This window comes from Marmota monax, unplaced genomic scaffold (genome assembly GCF_021218885.2).
Source record: "Marmota monax isolate L192 unplaced genomic scaffold, Marmota_monax_Labrador192_F-V1.1 WCK01_AAM20220418_F8-fsc00006, whole genome shotgun sequence".
Taxonomy (NCBI): domain Eukaryota; kingdom Metazoa; phylum Chordata; class Mammalia; order Rodentia; family Sciuridae; genus Marmota; species Marmota monax.
The window spans coordinates 11,478,264-11,498,625 of record NW_026693712.1 but is presented as its reverse complement, the minus strand read 5'-3'; the positions used below and the strand labels follow the sequence as shown (position 1 = coordinate 11,498,625).

The window sequence follows — 20,362 nt, the reverse complement described above, 5'->3', positions numbered from 1 at the left end:
ATTCTTCAACTTTCACCTTGGACTCATTTACATCTGTAAGTTTTTAAAGTTAATTTCTGTTAAGTTATTATTTTGAAGATTTTACATGTCTCCAGGATGTAAAAAAGATCCCAAAACTATAATTGTAAGTTACTAAGAAAAGTGCATGCAATTCATTTCAGTAAATAAAAGAGCTTTCAAAAAGCCGAAATTAAGCACCAGCAGTTCGAAGTGTGGTGACTCACTTGGAATGTGGCTGTCCAGAACCACATTAACTAAAAAGCTCACTAGGTTTTCTCTGCTTTTTATTCCTTGTCAATTGAGGTGCTTCTCTCTATCTTTTAATAAGAATATGTATGATCCTGCTTATGTCCTCTCACTTCCACTTTTTGTTATTTTTCTTAATTTTTTTTTGGTAATTTCCTATTTTTGCTTCTCTATTTCTCTTCTCTTTCTTTTCCTTTTCCTCTTTCTTTCTTTCTTTCTTTTTTTTGTAATGGGTATTTAATTCAGGGGAGCTTTGTCACTGAGCTATATTTCCATACCTTGAGGCTGGCTTTGAACTTGGATCCTCCTGCCTCAGCCTCTCTAGTCATGTGTGCCACCTGCTTTCTGCTTCTACTTTTGACAAAACTTTTCCCCTGGAAACACTTCATTCCCCACCCCCGACCCCGCATTTTCTCCTTTTTCTTCCTTTAACAAGGAATAATATAAAATCAAGAAACATTATCTATTTTACACTCCTTATTCATGACTCTAATCAATTGAGAACAATGAGTTACCTATTACCATCTGTCAAAAATAAAATCAGATTGTTAGAATTTTAAGATTTTGTTGAGAATACAAAATAGTAGTTCATGAACTAGGAAATCCTAAGCTGGAAAATAGCAGGAAATCTCAATTTTACAGCACCTGCAGCACAACTTGCAAAGTAGAGGAGGAAGACGTTTGACCTCTTTTGTGACTCACTGTCATATAATCTTCTTTAAGGTGCAGAGCGCTTGAAGCTGATTTGTCTACAGGTAGCTGGTTCATTTCAAAGAATCATGTTGATAAGGACAAAAAACTAACTTTAGTGTTTTGTTCAGGGTTGGGTTTTCTAAATTGTGTTAAATGACAATAGGCAGTTAACTCTGAGGTATCTAAACTGTGATCTCCATTTTTATTTTTAACACATTTAAAAAATACTTGACTGCAAAAGTATTCCATTCAAGTAATTGGCGTTTTTTAAATGAATGTTTATTGTTTTTGCACCATGTCATGTCAAGAAATCTAAATTGAACCATTATGAGTTAGTGACTGCTGTATAAGAACAAAACTAATTCTGCCAGATATCTGGCTCTGGCTTTGTAACTTCCTGGGTCTCTTTTGATTATATTCTTTTTCTTTTAAATTTATTTATTTATTTATTTTAATGGGGGGTATATATGACAGAAGAATGCATTTTGATTCATTGTACACAATTGCAGCACAACTTTTCATTTCTCTGATTGTACACAATGTAGTGTTGTACCATATGTGCAGTCAAACATGTACCTAGGATCATGATATCCATCATATTCCACCATCTTTCTGCTCCCATACACCCTGCCTTCCAAGGAATTGGGTTTTGACCTGATCTCCAATCAGCTGTTTTTATTTTTATTGTTTGTTGGCTTTTTAGTGACTTCTGACTTGGCTATAAGGAAAGATCTACATTATTTCATTTTGTGCATACTGTTTTATTATTTACATATTTCATGTTTTTAGTTAGAAGTTAATTACTGTTTAAACAATGAAAGAAAACAAGGGAAACTGTTGGCAGTGCTAAATATTGAAAAAGTAGGAGCTGTGTGTGTTTTTTACTTAATTCTCTCTTATACAAATAAAGTTTATTTCTACATAGTTGGATTAAGCTAAGGTTTTTAGGAAATAAATTGGATCAGAGAAATGGAAATAAATGCTCAATATTTTTCACATTCTTTTTTCTCAAATGGCTCAGTATAACTCATTATTTTACATGTTTCATTTCAAACAAGTTTCCTTCTCCCTTGCAACATTTAAAAAATATCCTTTCCCATCAGATAGTTCATATTTCAATACTCTGAGACCAAATCAAGAAAACTTCAGGAATGAATTGGTCCTTTAACTACATGGTGTAGTGCTGTGGTCCTGCACTTGATGAGGATTAGTTCTTACCTCCACTTAGGGAAGGAGACCTAATAATGGGCACTGGGTTTACTACTCTATTCCCTCCCATGGCCATGATACCCTTCTCAATGCATAAAATTTGTGATTAGTCCTTATACTTGAGTTTGAACTTTGTAGTTATGGTTTATAATCCTAAATGTTTTCAAATATATAAGTAGAGAGTTTTAGTCCACTTCTACCCAGTTGAGAATATCTTCCACAAAATCCCTGACAATTCAATAATGTAATGAATTGTTACTTGAAGAAGTAAAGTTACCAAAAGGTAGTCAAATGTTTGTTTAATGAGCTATAAGGGTTATAATATGAATAAGAGTAATAATAACAAAAGCTAATACTTCTTACACACTTAATATTTGCCAAGCCCTGGGCTCATTGCCCTTGGAAGGAATTGTTATAACTAACCCATAGTGGAGATGAGGAGTGAAATTTGAGAAGTCTCTGACTTCTGCCAGGACCCTTGGCTACATAGTGGCAGAGCCACAGCAAGCCCAAGCATGCTAAAACAGAGCCCTTTAATCATTGTAGTGTATATTTCTTACTGACCAAAGTCAGTCCATCTTTATTCTCTACCTCATAAAGTCTAAATTCTTACCCTTTGGGGACAACCAAAAGGTGTTCATTTCTCTTTCTTGTTCACTTATGTAACAAAAATATTAATTTGGTATCTCCTCGGTGGTAGAGCCTATAATCCAGCACTCAGAATAGGACAATGTTTCTGCTTTCACTGTGTTGACACTATTGTCCCTTAAATTGTTTGAAAAACCCACCAAGATCTGAGAATTTTTCTTCTGTAGCTAAAATTTTCCTACTTCTTTGAATCACTCATCATAAAACAATTTCAAAATCTTATCAATTTTGATAGCTTGCATTTTTATACACATTCTAATTTGTAAATTATCTCTTTAAAGCATAACCACCGGGCATGAGGTTATGTTTTCTGATGGATCAGAGAGAGTGAGAGAGAGAAGAGGAGAGAAGAGAGAAGAGGTGAGCTCAGAGCCATTGGAGGTAGATAATCTGGATTTTTGTCTTGCTTCTGCTTATAATTTCCAAACTCTTCTTTCTGAATTTGCAGAATGGTCCCATTAGATATGAAGATTTGTAGTATTCAACGATTCACTATGGCAAAGTTCCTGAATGTTAGGGGTGCCCTTCAAATGTCCTCTAGCATGACAGTGGAGGCGCTGGAAGCCATTTTGCATCCACAACTGCAGTTAGCACAATATTGGGTGAGAGCCCTTAGGCTCTGCTTACGCTGACTCACATGGCAGGCCAGCACCCTCTAGTGGTCACAGTTAAACCTCAAGACGTTTATTTTATTTTATTTTATTTAAAGAGAGAGAGAGAGAGACAGAGAAAGAGAGAGAGAGAGAATTTTTTAATATTTATTTTTTTAGTTTTTGGCGGACACAACATCTTTGTTTGTATGTGGTGCTGAGGATGGAACCCGGGCTGCACGCATGCCAGGCGAGCGCACTACCGCTTGAGCCACATCCCCAGCCCAAGACGTGTATTTTAAATATCACAAGAAATTAACTTAAACCTGATAGGGCCAGGTAACTATGTTTTGCAAGTGCAGAATTGTTTTTCACCTGTTATTTCTAGTTGAATGGGTGATATGTTCCACAAGATGTATAAACCTGATGCAACTCAGCCTCCATCAGTCCTCTATCCACTTCTCCACTTTAGGCTTTTTTTTTGTTTTTTAAAAGAAACACAGGATCTCAAGCTGCTTTTCCTTCTTTCTCCTTTTATTTTTAGTAGTTGTAGATTTTTTTCTTTTGGGACACTTCCTATTTCTCTCTTATTAGTTATTGCTGAATATAAACACATAGACTGTTTTAATAGAAGGATGTTTTCTATACAAGGAATAGTGAGTAATCCATGTGAGGAGATTGTGATTTCAGGGAAGATTTGGACTTGAAATCAGCCCTGAATTAAAAGCCTAACTCTGACGCTTTGTTTGCTGGTGATATTAGTCAAGTGTATTCACTTTGCTAAGTTTACTCAGAAGGTGAAAGTAATGTAATGGTGCTATTGTGGCTCACTTATAAACCATGGTGCACTTCGCCAAGTCCTCACCATCAGTTCCTCTGGAATATCACCCCCTTTTTACCTTGCCAGATCATCTCATATCTTGGGGATGGTTTGATGATACAAGTGTCCACTCCTCAAATTAATTCAGAATCAGGACCCCCCCCCACACACATCCTTAGTGCAAACCCACGAGCTGCAAAGCAGATATCCAAAGCAAGTCTTTGGATACAAAAGATGGAGTTGGGAAATGGCAGTTAAGTCAGATCTCAGATATGTCTAGATCCAAACTTTTGACTCTGTTGCTTACAATAGGTACCAGAATGTTAGCTCATGTCTTGGGAAAAAACAAACAAACAAACAAAGAAACCATCACTCCCTGGAATACTGTGTGCTGTTTTCAGCAAATCTTTTGGACTGCAACGTTTCTTTGCTTTTATGAGAATCTGTCCAGAGAATGATCGTAGTTGTCCAGTCCTGCACTAACAAGACAACATGTCCTTTACCAGTATCAATCCAAAATCCTTACAAGATGCATGTCACCTCTCTCCCCTTTATATTCAGATTCCATTTTGCAAAGTGTTGAAGCAAAGACCCATTACTGCTTGAGATTGTGTTCCCAGCTTGGTATCCTTATGAGCCCTAAGAAATGTCTTTCTTCCAAGTTCTCAGATAGGATGAATTTGTTCAATAGGTTGACAAACCAAACCTCTCAAGGACTCAACTCTATTCTACCAGAGAGGGTAGCTCTGTGTCCACATATACAGACCTGTGCCATACAAAATAAATGCCCAATTAAATCCCAAGGAAATCTAAAGGAATGATGATGATGGTGGTAGTAGTATTACCACTAGGCTACATCCTCAGCCCTAAATCGCTGAGTCTTGCCTCAAATTTGAGATGATCCTGCCTTAGCCTCTTGAGTACCTGGGATTACAGATTACGGGTGTGTGCCAACATGCTTGTCATAAAGGAATTATTTCAATCAGTGAAATGTGACAGGTAACATGTTTCTGGACTGAGAGTTTTCCAACTATCCCCTATGGTAGCAGGCAATTATATTTGGGATTACAGGAGTCCACAGTCCCTTGGGTCCTGTCATTCAGTATCAGCATCACACTTCCCAAGACAGAGGCATCAGGATGTAAGAAGATAGGAAGGAAAATGCATTAGAAGGGAAACACCGTCTGAGCTCACAGGATTGTGAAGTTGCTAATACTGGGTCTGTTCTGAGTCTTTCCCAAGTTCCTTGTCCCCTGTGTAATCACACATGTGTTTAAGGAAAAAGCATTTGGGAAGAACGAGTGTGTTCAAATACATTTATTCAGCAGGCATGTCAGCTGGACATCTTGGTGATCTTAAAGGATTTCACGCCTTGGCTCTCAGCAAGGCCCAGATTTTTTAATGAGGATAGGAATCTGGCGCTTCCTGTAGGAGAGATTGAAAAAGAAAATCAACTTAAAAGTTTATTGACAAAAAGTGACTATGGGAGAAAAATAATGGGAAAAACACCAGCTTTATTAAACAAATATAAGTTTTAAGATGTGTTCCTTTGTCTTTTTCTCATTCATTTATTCACTCACTTTTTTCATCACGTATTTGTTGCTAACTATTACTTTCACTAGCCATAAAACAGAAAGGAAAATTGTCCTTACTGAGTTTATACGTCTAGTGTTACAGTGGACCCCTGAAATTAATCTCCTATCTATTGCTGCTTCTTTTGCTCCTGATGCTACTGCCATAGCTACGAGGTTTCCATCGTAGCTGGTGCCCAGGCTGCTGCAGAACTAGTTGATCTTTGGTTTTAGAAAAATGGGGATCCATGGGACTGGGGTTGTGGCTCAAGTGGTAGAGTGCTCCCTAGCACGCGCGAGGCACTGGGTTCAATCCTCAGCACCACATAAAAATAAAATAAAGATATTGCGTCCACCTACAAATAAAACATAAATATAAATAAAAAAGAAAACTGGGGATCCAAATCTGTGAGGTCTTGTTGAGGGAAATCATTTCTGTAGCCCATATAATGTCAGCTAGTGGTAAGTATCCTGCTTTCCAGATAAAAAAATTCTGTTCTCTTTATACTGCAGCTTTCTTTAAGCTAAATAGTCCTAAATCCTGTAATTGTTCCTGAGACTGATCCTGATCTCTCATGTTTCTAGCCATCCTTTTCTTGAATATACTGGCCTACAAAATTTCCTCTATTTCTCCATTACTGGAAAATATCTGATACTTCTATTTGTATATGTCCATTTAACTGGACTTTTTTGGTTGTTTATTTTGAGAGAGTTAATTCTTTCTTGTTCCATAATCAATTGACTGGTAATAATAATGATTTCTAAATCAGCTGCATACAGTAAGTACAATGATCTAAACAGAGCCCATGAGGTGATTGGTTTTCTATAGCCCTACTGTTTAATATGGGTCAGCATGTTTGGTGTCCACTTTTGGCTATTTGAATTTAAATAATATAAATAATATACAAATCATATTATTATATATAAATAGTATATTATTTCAGTTTCTCAACAGAAGGGAGACTGTTAGGATAGAGGAAAGGCATCAGAGAGGGAGGAATGGGCAAGGAGAGGTACTAGGGAAAGAAACTGATCAAATTATGTCACATGCATATATGAACACACCACAGTAAAAACCCACTATTCTGTATAACTGGTATGTATCAGTATATATATTTTTAAATTTTAGTTTCTCAATTGTATTAGCCACATTTAAGTGCTAGCGGCTAGTAGCTATGTACAGATAGAGAGCATTCCTACCACTACAGAAAGTTCTGTTGGATGGTTATGATCTTATAGCAAAAAAGATGTAGAACAAAGAGAAAAAGTCCTAATTGAACATACCCTCCAGGTGCATATTGACAAAGGAGATCACCACATGCCAGCCCTTGTTTGATATTATCTGCTTACCTCAAAACCTGGCATCTAGGATGAGAGTTTGGCTCTAGTTACTGTGCAACCGATTTGTTTGGGGTATGTATGTATGTATGTATGTATGTATTTCAGGACTGGGGATTGAACCCAGAGCCTTGCAGTCTCTAGGCAAGCATTCTGCCACCAAGAAACATCTCTACCTGGGGAAGGCCTTTAATACATGATAGAAATAAAGGCAATATCATACATTAGGAAATAAGTTGTAATTTAAGAGAGCCAATTTTACCTATAAACCAAAGTTTTCTTTTTTTAATATTTATTTTTTAGTTATAGGTGGACACAATACCTTTATTTTATTTTTATGTGGTGCTGAGGATTGAACCCAGTGCCTCATACCATGCTAGGCGAGCACTCTACTGCTGAGCCACAACCCCAGCCCCTAAGTTTTCTTATCTAAGAAAAATAGAAAGAGCAAGAAATGTTACATTTTTCTGCCCTCCAAACCTTTCTCCCACATTTACATATATTTGAAAGAATAAAAAGAGCCAGCAGGAATTAATAGGTCTTAAAGGGCAAACTAATGTCCCAGCCCTCTGCTCATATTTTCCCAATGTGTCACCCTCAATATTGGGCTTTTTGAAGTTGGCATCTGGAAATTTCCCAAGTCTCAGGGCTGTTCTGCTTTTTTCCCCTTAGGTGGAAATACGATAGTTGATCTTATGTCAACAGCATGGGTCATGGGAAAAGTAACAAGTGGTTGCAGATTCTTTTTGTAAGTCTTTCGTGTGGAAGCAAATTCCCCACAATACAGCAGAATACATATTGTTTTGTGTTGAATCTTTGTTTTCACACTTCTTGGTAAACTCTGAGAAGTTTCTGAGACAGTTTAAAACTGCTCAAAAAAGGGATTGTTTAATAGGAAGAGAATTCATGCAATAGTGGAAATGTATATAGTCATTGAGCCTAAGTCAAAGTCTTTAATAACAAGTCAACCCCAAAATAACTGTTTACTGAATCACTTATGGAACCTCTTTTATTTGGATTATTCACATATTTATTTAGCCTAGAATGATCCTTGTTGATGCTGCCAAAAACTTAGAATCCTGTTTAAATGGCATTCTTTTCATGAATACTTTCTTGATTCCTTTCATCAAGAATAAATCTCTAGGGATGGGTGTAGCTCAGAGGCAGATGAAGCACTTTCTTGCATGTTCAAACCTCTGAGTTTGATCCTAGCACTAGTTTTAAAAACAAGTCTCTGCTGTACTTCTGTAATACTTATGTCTTTTCTGCTGGCATTTGCTACAAATTATAAGGTGCTGGCTTACATGTGCTCATGACCTATATTCTCCTAGTCATAAGATTAAGAAAGGTGGCAGAGGCTAGTGTTAAATGTTCTATTGCTGAATGAAATATGAAATCGGTGGCACACTGACATCTCACCCCTGAATCCAATTCCTTTCACCCACTTACGGGCACTTCAGAAAATGAAACTTCTTTGAGGTTAGCTATCATATCCATGATTTAAAATGATACAAAAATTCACTTTTTGGCACCCAAATCTATATAATTTATATTTGTATATTTGGGGGCTTTAGAAAATACAATCACTCCTGTCAGTAAGAATGACTTTTTAAAGTTAAAGTAACTTTTTTGTGTATAGGCTTTTTATGAATCTAGACTATCTGTTGTTTTATTCTAAAACATGAGTTTTATCCTCTAAGTGATTTTAAAATCATATTATCGTATCAGAGAGATAAAAAAAGGGAAAAATTAGTTTTGGAAAAAGTTGACATTTTTTCATAGTAAGATTCATGCTATTGGTATATTGATTGGGTTTTTAGGAAAATAAGATATATAAAAGTTTGAAGACAGTAAACTTAAAATATATATTAAAAAGAAAAGTCTGTACTTACTGATTTTCAAGGCACAGCATGCATTCATTGGCGTAAGTGTTTCCATCATTTCCACAGACAGGGTCATAAATCTTGGTGCATCCAGTAATTGCATTGTTGCAATTAGCCTGACAATGAAGTTAAACACAATCATTTCCCATCATCCTCTATTCTTTGAGTTGATGGCAAAATTACTAAATGGTTTTAATGTTTTTTTGTGCATGGTTACAATCTGGAGAATTACACTGAATGTTCCAAGGAGAGGAATCTAAAACCTGGAGTCAGAAAATCTGGTTCTAAGTAAAGCCTCTGCTATGTGCAAGTTGTATGATGTTGGTGTGTTTTTGGTTCCTGAATCTCAGTCACTTCATCTATAAAATGGGAATGATGTTACCATTTCCCATCAATGTCATAGTGCTGTCATGAGGATTCCCTCAGGTGAGGAAGATGATGTCCCAGGTTACAATTATGGCAGGTGCTTGCTTCTCCCAGGCTAGTTGCTACCTGGGGCATGTTCTTTCTTACACATGCTTTCCTTAAGCATGCAAAAGCACTAGGTGTCTTCCGTTCTTGGAGTCTTTGTCCTCTGTGTGCTCTGCTCCAGTAAGAGCTAATAATCACCAAATGGCTGTTACAGTGTTCCCACCTGTGTTTTGCCAGCCCTATTTATCCTTCATTGCTCAAAATCACTGTCACTTATTTAGGGGCATCTTCTTTTAACTATGTGATGCTCCTAATGGTACCAGAGCTTCTTCATAACATTTATCACAAATGCAATAATTTATTCATTTATAAACATTTAGTTCATCAGCTGCCTAGATATAAGTGTGAGGAGAGATGGAAACTTCTTCTCCTAGTCACCAAATTTAATGAAATTACCTTTTGGAAAAAAGAAAATATGGAAAAGTTAGGTGTAAAATTATTTTTCTAGAGGAAGAACCTGGTTCATTATTTTCTGCTGTTCATTGTAAACTCAAGGTGCACCTCCGTGACTGGGGGAAACTTATGTCAACATGGTCAAGCTGGCCCTAAGAGGAAGGGCTACTCAGTGGACTAGAGAAAGCTTCCACCTCAAATGCTTGTCTTTCCAGCTAGTCCTAGTGCATATGTGAATTCCTTCACAACAAGCATCAGACATCTGCATAGAAGTTGCCCAGGCGTCAGTGAATGTGTCCTCCAACACAGGCCTGTGGGCTGGGGAACTACCTTACCGCCTGTATTTACCAGGTTGAGTGTTCCTAGCATTCCTACTCTTCATCCTAACCTCAGGTTAAACGGAAAGTTGACAGACTGCACTTCTGTTGGATCAAAAGTTTTAGCCTCTTATAAAATTCTAAAATTCTCTTTACCTTTCTTCCTTGGGAATCAGCTTCAGTGTTACCTAGAAAACAAACAAATGAAAAAAAAAAGACATGTTAAGCTGGATCGTAAATGAGAGATGCAGACCTATTCTTATCCAGAACCCTCTGCTTTCACAGAAGGCTTGACTTCTTTGCTGGCCTTTTCCACTGACCACCTCTTATTTCCATCCTCTTTCAAGGACATATGATTGGTTTCCATTTACTCCCTGTCTGCTAAAATCCTAAGAAGTTAAGTAAAAATCTTATTATGACTAAAAGTATCTCAATTTGGTATTTCAGAAACATTGATTCATTTCCTTGAAAATAGAAATTATGTACTTACTGCTTGAAATTGGTGCTGAGTAAATGACATTGAAGGCTCACTGACATTCTCACAACCAGTCATTAGATCTTTGATCTCACAATGAGTGGAGTGTAAGTATCTTTATCTGAGTTTATGGGTCAAGGTATGGGTATTTACATAACTAGCTATGAAATAGTTCTCACTAACATTGACTAGATCTTCAGATATAATTGCATTAAGTCCCCTTTTCATAAGTTAAAACCAGACCCTTTTTGCCAATTCACCATCAGTTCCCAAGAACCTTTCCTCACACTTGTATGACACAGACTGACTACGGATCAAATCATATTTCTTGAATTTACAAATAGCAAAATAGACACTGCATTCTTCAGAAAATTGCAGGTCTTGCTAACATCATGTAGGGGATGGTAAATGTAGAAGAATTACCTGAAAGGAAGGGAAATTAATCTGATAGCACCCAAAGTAGGAAATGTTTATGAGATATAATTTTGATATCAACAATCTCTGAGGGCATGGAGAAGAAGAGCTGCTGGAATAGTCAGAACCTGATGCTGTTGTTGGGGTCCCCGTGGGTTTTAGAATCTAGATGAGTCTAAAAATTGATGAGCAGGTGCTCACCACAGGCATCTATTTGCATTAATTAATATGTATGAGGAGGGAAAAGGGACCTCTGCTCCCATAAATATTTAGCAAATATAACAAATGATATTCTACTCTTTAGCGAAGTACGGGTTTGGCTCTCAGTAATATTTTCTCCTGGACTGGAGATGAAGTTGAAAATGTTAGACATTTTCAATGATAAAAAGTAATCTGAAGGCTGTGGGTTCAGAATTGTCTGCTAACCTTGTCAAGAGGCAGTTTGGGGACCTATGTATACCATCTACTCAAGCAGAATATTTTCCTTTGAAACATTCTGTAGATCAAAAATAAAAATTTTAATCAGTCAAACCATACGTTTTATACTGAATAACTGGCAACCATTATTATCTATTTAATGCAATTCCATGAAAATTATAAATTTGTAAATTGGCCTTAAGCATTTACAGAGTGAGAGTGTATTTAAGGTTGAGGTATCCCCACTTTCTCTCTATCATATCCCTTATAGAATGTCAGCTCCAGCCTAGAGGAAAACCTTTCTATCTCTGGGCACCTCCCACTGGAATTGTTTCTCTCATTTTATGTTAAAAATTTTTCTTTCTATAATTCTTAACTATTGATCTTATTTTATCTCATTGGGACCAAAAGGCTAGCCAAGACTAACTAGTTTTAATTAAGTCTAGACTACGTTAAATTTCCAGAAAGATGTTTGTTTAGCAATGCAATAGAGCAAGCAGTTTTAAATTTGAGAAATATGCAAATCACTTACCAGATAAACTTAACAAGGTCAAGGCACAGAGAAGAAAGATGCTTGTCAACTTCATAGCTGAGGTTCTGAGTCAAGAGGTCAGATGAAAAAGGCACAGAGCTTGCCACTGCTTTCAACAACCCTGGAACTGGAGGGTCATATAGGCTATGGGCAGCACAGGCTCCACCTGCTGTGTTGTGTAGCAGGTGCCCCTGGTTATTGATTGACTGTCATGGCCTGGCCTCCAGGCTCAGAGAGAGCTGTGTACATGAGAGGTGACAGGAAGAGGCACCTCAAATTCTATCAGGAAAAAGCAGTTCTGACGGTTAGCTAGTTAACTCGAACCCTTACTCTCTGCGGTTACGGGAAGGCTCTTCCCTTCTGGAACTCCAGTTTTCTAGGTGTAAGGTGAACTCAAAGTTCCTGTCTACTCTGTAGATCTGGATACAAGAGCAAGTAAGGAGAGCTAAAACAGCCTCTCCATTCTTTGTTCCCTTTCTCCACTCTTATTATTCTTTTCTGTCTTCTCTCTTTTTCAATCACCTATTCACTAAGACTCAGGTGGGGTTGATGGAGGGACAGGTCAGAGCTAGGGAGGATTGAGTTCTATCAAGTGTATGCTGTGGAGGTGGAGGGTGCTGCTAAGAACCACTTAGCAGCTGTGCATTCCTGGATAGTTGATTCACTTTTGCTGTGCCTTGATTGATTCACCTGCAAATTGAAATAATATTAGTATCTAACTCAAAATTTTGATTTTTCATTAAAAAATAATATGTACTGCATGCCTATCATGTGTTATTAGGAGATGATTCTCTGTTCTCTCATATTGCTGCAAGACTTGTGTTTAGAAGATCCATCACCTTTGTTTCAGACTGTCTTTTCCAGGGTGTTTGTATAACAAAGGTTCTTGAAAAACAAAATAATATCACCCTCGGATGCAAGGAGTCAGTTTGTTTATTGTCTAGAGCAACAGAAATATCTTTTTGCAAGACAAAATTCAGGTGTCCTTTTAAAAAGATTTAGAATTTTTGCAAAGCTTGGCTCTTTTTTTCTTGGTACATAGTCACTTTCTGTGTGAGTGTTGTTTGTACCTCTTCATGTCATCCTGTGAAAATTGGGGTTGAGGAAACCAGAGCAAATGATGTCCCTCTGGCCATTGCTACAGAATAAGTAGGTGTCTTCTTGACCCAGGAGTCTGTCTTCTGCTAGCATCCATTAAACTGTGGCAGCCTAACTTGTTAGCTTCCAAATAGGGTAAAATCTCAGACCCTTTCCAGATCTTGACATCTAGTAAGCACTGTACCAATCCCTAGGGATATCCTAGTCAATAAAAATGACAAGATCTCTGTCCTTTTGGAGCTTCTGTTTATTTTAGTTGAGGGACACAGACAACAAGTATCATAAATGATGATAAAATATATTATGATAAATACTAAGGAGAAAAAGATACAGAAGGTAAAGGAGGATTTCGGATATGTTTGTGTTGGAGAGGTTTTGCTATTTAAGTGACATTCCAAACAGAAGGAAGTGAATATCCAAAAATCTGCATTCTAGACAGAATGGCCAAGTGCAAAGGCTCTGAGGCAGAGATATTTGAGAAACACCTAGGATGACAGTTTAGCTGGAGCAAAATGATAGCAAAATAGGAGATGAGATAAGGAAAACAATGAGGGCCTAGATCATGCAGGGCCATGCAGTGTATAGTAAGCACTTTGAATTTTACTGTTGAGAAATACTCAGAAGACATTGAGTGCTTTCTTGACATCCTCATCTGGACTTCCTCCAGGCACCTCAGATCTGATGCATCCCAGTCTACTCTTTTGATCATTCCCACCAATATTCTTCTCTTCCTTCTCCCACTGCTTCTTTTCTTTCTAGCTGATTGTTCAAGTCCAAACCTAAGTGTTCTCCTTGATGCTTCCCTTTCCCCTTACCATGCACCATCTTCTACACCTAATTGATCCTTCTTGGATCTATGCCCAGGATGACCTCAGTCCTGGATGCTGCTCATCACCTTCCACTGCCATATCTAAAATAAGGCCAGTATTTCCTCTTCGGCTTTTCACAATTTCCTTCAAATGTTTTCCCAACATCTACTGTTCTTTACTCAAAACTCTACCCATGGAAATAGCAAATTAACTTTGTAAAATGCAGATATAGTCATGTTATTTTCTAGTTTCTGATTGTCCAAACTCCCCAGGAAGAGTGTAGGCTCTGAATGACTTGATTCCTTTCTTCTTCTCTTGCTTGCCCCCCACCCCCAGCTCTGTCCTTGCTCATTCTACCAAGCTTTAATGGCCATTTCTTTGTTCTGGTTAGCAATTAGAAATTTCTAATTCTGGTTAGAAATTAGACCTAAAGTCATGATAGGTAATGGACCTTTGGTGACAGCAAGTAGAAGGGGATGAATGAAATACACGGAGAAGACAGGCCAGGATGCAAAAATAAATCTGCCATTTCAACTGTGATCTGACACTGAGTGAATCAACATCCTTAACAACTAAAATGCATATCATAATATATTTGTTTGGTGTGAAAATAAAACCAGAAATTGTATATAAATACTGTGCAGTTACTTTATCCTCCATTTTACCTGGAATTACAATTGCTAGCTAGTAATATTATCACCCTCTTTCATGGACTGGAGCAATGGATATACATTTAGGCTTCATGATCAAGTTCTTGATGGAATAAATATTGTTTGTCCTGCAGTGTTGGGTGGCATTGACTAGAGCAATACTGCTACTGTGCTAGACGATTAGTCACAGTTATTGTGTTTATATTGCCTAGCCTGTGTAAATTACTCCCCCTTCTTTACCTCTATGTACATATTTCTGCGTGTCTATCCCTGGGAACTTGAGCAAATATGGCATGACCTACTCCCTTCTGTCCCAAGGACTCATTATTCACCTGATTAAAGAATGATGAAACTTAAGAGAACTGCTCCAATGGGTGCTGATAAAACTCACTGGGGTGGGGATTTTGGTTGAGCACATGTTGATTTTCACACCCTATGACCCAGGGTTTGCCTAGTAAGGAAATTGACAGAAACTAGCGATAGAAAGCCTGTGATATCTGGCCTGACATTTGAAGACCTCTTTGACATCGCTGTGTCTTTACTCTTCAGCCTTTGATTTTGTTATCCAGAGAATAGCATAGCCATTCCAAAACCACTCTTATTTTCCTTTCACTACTTACTCTCCAACCAGATTTTACTTGTACCCAACTTATAAAGCATGGCTGAAATATCTGTGGTGCTTGATTTAATTGGTAATGATCCACCCCAGCAGTTTGTAACACTATTAGTTTGAAGTGGTTATATTAATTATATCATAGTCACCATCACTAAAACCACTAATAAAACTAATGGTTATAACTGTAACTACTACTGAATTTTTCAAAATTTCTGTGCATTACTCACTGTGGTATTTTATTTCCATCATTTAAATCACTGTGGCATTATTATTCCATTTTTATGAACAAGGAAATAAGAAGATTTCAGTTTTTTCACTCCTAGTCACAGAGATCAGATTGAACTTATTTAAAAATGGAACTTAGTGGCACATTTAGAAACTGGCTTCCACCCCAGGAGGCCAGGATTCTGAATTTAATATTGTCAATGACAACTTGATGTTTGTAAATTTCTCTTTATTCTGTCAGCTTCAGTTTCCTACAGATTACTGGTTTCTTCTACTGAGTGGCTTATATTTTTACCCTCTTGATGATAACTTCTGAAGAACAAAAGTTTTAAAATTTAGTTGAGTCCAATTCAGCAATCCTCTTTCTTTATTTTTAGTGTGTTTATGTGTCCCATTCATGAACATAGTTCCTATCTTCGAGATCATGAAAATATTCTATATAATTGAAGAGAATCTACTATCCATTGTAGTTAATGTTTATGGATAATGTAAAGAGTCTTAAGATTGTAAAATTTTTAAACATGGATCTGTGGATAGTCAACTTATTTTTAAATTTTTTTTTATAACTTTATTTTATTTATTTACTTTTTATGTGGTACTAAGGATCGAACCCAGTGCCTCACCCATGCTAGGCAAATCCTGTACCACTGAGCTATAGCCCCAGCCCCATCAACTTATTTTAAATAACTAAAAATATTGTTTTATTTTTCCACTGCAGTGTGATGTCACTCTTGTTGGAAACCAATTGGCCACGTAATTGTAGAGAAGTTTCTGGATACTCTTCTCTTGTCTGTCCTTGCTGAGATGGCCTCTTGGATTTTTAATCAAATGTGTATTCTCTCTCTAGCATCTGTTTGCCTTTCTGCCATTTGGTTCTCCCCTCACCACTGCACTTTCTTTGTATATTGTCATGCACATTACATATAGTTGTGTCCCCACTATGTCTTGTCTTTGTTATTGGCTAACATTTTTTTTTTACTTGTAGAGGCCCTAAAAGCTATGAAAAATTCACTGTGACCTATCAAACCACTTCACTTTCTTAAAACAGCCTTTAACTAATACTGTAAAGAATAAATTGGAGTTAAAATATTTCTTCTTGGGCTTGATTTTTTTTGTTGTTCTTTTTAGATATGTATGACAGGAGTTGCACTGGTTGTGTGTAAGCATAGGAAAGTTCTGTCCAATTCATTCTACTGTCTTTCCTATTGGCATCTCCCTTCCCTTCTATTCATTTCCCTTTGTCTAATCCAAGGAACTTCTATTCTTTCCCCCACATTTATAGTTTATCTATTGTGAGTTGAGCTGCTATAAACATTGATGTGGCTGTGTCACTACAGTATGCTGATTTTAAGTCCTTTGGATATAAACCAAGGAGTTGGATAACTGCATTTCAAGTTTTCTGAAGAATTTCTTTACTGCTTTCCAGAGTGGTTGCACCAATTTGCAGTCCCACCAGCAATGTATGAGTGAATTGGGCTTGATTTTTGATAGTGAAAGAATGTTGTAGATAGTGATAAGCACATCCCTGTGCAGGCATCAGTGAGGGACTGACTGAGCTTAGGTGCACCTCATTGTTCCAATCAACTGGACATGTCAGCAGCATCATTTTTTTTTTTTTATGAAAACCCCATGGTTAGTTAGTCTTAGGGAATTTGAATGTCTTTTAAAAAACATTTTAAAGCAAAGTAAGTGTCAGCTGACCATCTCACCATGTGTTTCCAGGGGTTGCAATTGTTCTCTAGAATAACCATGTTCCTCGTAAGCATAAGAGTCATCTGTTCTAACCCTCACTCTGATATTTAAGTCCCATCTATCTGCTGTTGATTGTCAAGTCACTGCTTCATACTTCAGGGGAAAAGGAATAGCAGTTCTTTATATGAGGCTGCAATCTTTTCTTCTGGAATTTTCATCTATTTATCCTAATCCTTGACCTCAGAACAGTTTTACTCCATTTTCTCCAGGATATCCCTTCTCATATTAATAATGATGACAATCTATGGATTGTCCTCAGAGTCATTCCATTGTGTCTTTGTGTTTTTAAAGGAGATAGCCGAGAAATTTATTCTGGGACAGTTTGACAATGCACTAACCTGTAGCATATCACCCCCTCTCTCACTCCAGACACTGAAACTCTAACAATATGTCTGGATCACATTCATTTTCTTACCTTAACATGTAGGCTGTTCTTCCATCTCGTTTTCCCTCATGAGATGCTGCTAAGTTTTTGGTCTTGGTTCTGCCCTTTTGCTGACACTCAGCTTAGGGTTTTACCTGGAGTCAGACAAATGGGGAAGTGCCTCAACTTGACCCCTTCCCTAGCACATAGAAGCCATGGAACTGACATTTAAATTCAACAAGCACTTACCTAGACTTAACATGGGTTAAGTGTTGGTAGAAGGAATATATACATTTTATTTAAAATAAGTTTAAAAAATGAGGGGTAATGGAGATATAGGGTCTGACATCTATTGCAAGAAGTTATATTCTAAAGGAAGTAGGAAATAGGGGGTGTTGTCTGAAAGGAGACGTAGTGTTAAAAAGGGTTTTAAGAGGGGACATATATTTCAACTGTAGATTTTAGAAGATAGTTATGAGGCCCTTCCTCAATGTTCTCTTTTACAAACTCAAAACTCTTAATTCCTTTAATCAGTTACCAAAATGGAAAAAAAATAGTGTCATAAACTTTCCATAAAGTCTTCCAGTATTTCAACATAAAAAGTCAGGTGATAAGTATTTCCTCTTGGAGTAATAAAGGAAGAAAATAGCTTGAGATAATCTTATTTTTGAATGATGGATTTCTGAGAAACAGACAAAAAAAAAAAAAACTGTAGAATTCAATAGGCAAATGTCTTTCAGCACTGGGGATCTTGGTGGGTTATTTCCAAGTAACAGTATTGTTGGGTTACCAGCATCCCGAGAGCTAATTCCTGCTCAGAGGTGTGAAGTGAGTGGGGAAATAAAAGTTCTGAAAATAATCAATAAGGAAAAAAAGATAGAAAATAGTTTTAAAAGCTGGGGCCTGGTGGGTCTTCCAGCCCTGAAAGGATGTGGAACTGAACAAGGAACAAGGCCCCAATTTTTTATTTAAGGGGAAATACATCAAAAGTTTTCAGTGTGGCAGGCCTCTTGAGGAAAACAGGATTAAGATGGGGAAAACAAGTTGTTTGGGGCCGGGAAGGTTACATCCACCTCCAGGGGCTGAGTTTGAACCTAGGGCTAATGTAGGCTGTCAGCTTTAATCTGAGCAATCTGCAACTGATAGATTCCCATCAGGAGTTCTCAGAAAAGCAACCCCTCTGCCTTGTGAAGACTCAAACAAAACTGTAATTCATCAGTGACCTCCAACATAGTATTAAAGAAGCACTTTTCAGTATCATGAGAACATGATCTTCCCGGCTTTGGCTGCTGCACAGTTGAAGAGCTGAAATAATGGTCCTCAGCCGGGCAGAAAGTGACCCTCCCCCATCCAGTAAACTCTGCACGTAAGCATGTCTCCCTTACAGAATATTAAATAGGGAATTGTAATTTTTCAGTTTTCTTAATTCTCTGTTAGACTAAACTCCTTGGCATCATGACCTTTCATTTCACATCCAGAGTCAAAATACCCTTCATTTCAGTGGAATCTGATAAAATGGAAATAATTCATTCCAGTCATTTGTGGTCATAGTATATTTAATAATTTTGCAAAGGAATGGTGGAGGAGATTGTGCAACAATTATACAACAAAATAATTCCAAAGAGTTGTCAGTCTTTATGACCCTTCTTACCTGGGAATCTTCTTTGCCTCCCACCCATCTCCCACCCCCTGGCTCCCAGCAGTGGCCAACTTATAGAGCTTGGCCTTTTCTTTCTTTTTTTCTACATTCTCCACTCTGGAACCAAACAACCAGTTTTATTTCTTGTCTAGAGCAGAACCAAATGACACCCCAGCCCAGCAGATACCACATCCACAACAAATTCATTTCAGGATGACTTCTAAGTAAAGATAACTCTTTCCCTAAGATAAATTCTGATTCCATCTGTTAAAATAATATTTCTAGAACATTATAAAATGACTGAATTCCCCATCTTTGGAGAAGGACAGACCTCAGTTCAAACTCCATGTGAGTCTGAGCTAAACTTCACATTTATGATTCAGTTTTCATAATCTTCTATCAAAACCCCTGTGGCTAGATGAATTTTGAGATTCAGTTTTTTTAATTTTAGAAAAGTTGAACAATGCTTTACAGAAAGCTCAGAAGTGTCTGGGGGAGCATCCTCTAATCAAGCACTGCAATAATTCCTTGGAAAAACATGTAACATGCAGAGGCTCCTGGGCTTACAAGGGGTTAAGTCCTGATAAGCCCTTAGTAAATTGAAAATATCAAAAATCAAATGTGCATTTAATTTAAGTCAACTGTTAGAGTCTGTAAACAAGTCTGGATGGCGCCTGGCATTTTGCCAGAGGGAGTGGTTTGTGAAGTAACGCCAGCGAGCCATTAAGTGTGGAGATTCCTTATTGGTTGACTGCTGTATCTAGTTTATGTTAATTAAGATAAGCTGTGTGTAATGTATAAATACCTCTGTTGTCCTACAATAAACAGCTCCCACTCCTGCTGTATCAATGTACATAAGTTGCTCGACACCCCCGGTTATTTTGCTGCAGCCGGACTGCGGCACTCAACTACAGAACAGTTTAGCTTAGTCTAGCCTACCTTCAACATGTTCAAAGCCCTTAGAGTATGTAGTTGGGCAAATCATCTGACATAGAGCTTATTCTATAATTAAGTGTTGCATATCTCATGTAACTTATTGAATCTATACTGATAATGAAAATTAGAATGATTGTATGAACATATTTTGGTACTTTCATAAAGCAGAAATGTAAGTTGAACCATTGTGAGTTGGGGATTGTTCATAAAGAAATAGATAGTCTTAATTCCTTGATCTACTTTGGGTTGAGTTTTG

The 20,362-nt window shown here is 37.3% G+C and overlaps 1 protein-coding gene across 1 annotated transcript; it reads right to left on the bottom strand.

The window, feature by feature from the left end:
- Positions 1-5,508: 5,508 nt before the first annotated feature.
- On the bottom strand, positions 5,509-12,170 carry Spink1 (serine peptidase inhibitor Kazal type 1). The gene is made up of 4 exons (XM_046460287.2): positions 12,018-12,170; positions 10,336-10,367; positions 9,008-9,114; positions 5,509-5,631 (listed from the first exon to the last, which is right to left on the bottom strand). The coding sequence occupies exons 1-4, from the start codon at positions 12,070-12,072 to the stop codon at positions 5,586-5,588; spliced, it is 240 nt and encodes a 79-aa protein (XP_046316243.1). The 5' UTR covers positions 12,073-12,170; the 3' UTR covers positions 5,509-5,585.
- Positions 12,171-20,362: the final 8,192 nt, after the last annotated feature.

Coding starts and splice junctions, on each gene's coding strand:
- Spink1 (XM_046460287.2), bottom strand. CDS start 12,072: ATGAAGTTGACAAGCATCTTTCTTCTCTGTGCCTTGACCTTGTTAAGT. Junction 9,115..10,335: donor CTGATTCCCAAGGAAGAAAG/GTAAAGAGAATT, acceptor CTTCATTGTCAG/GCTAATTGCAACAATGCAAT. Junction 5,632..9,007: donor ATGCTGTGCCTTGAAAATCA/GTAAGTACAGAC, acceptor TCTCTCCTACAG/GAAGCGCCAGATTCCTATCC.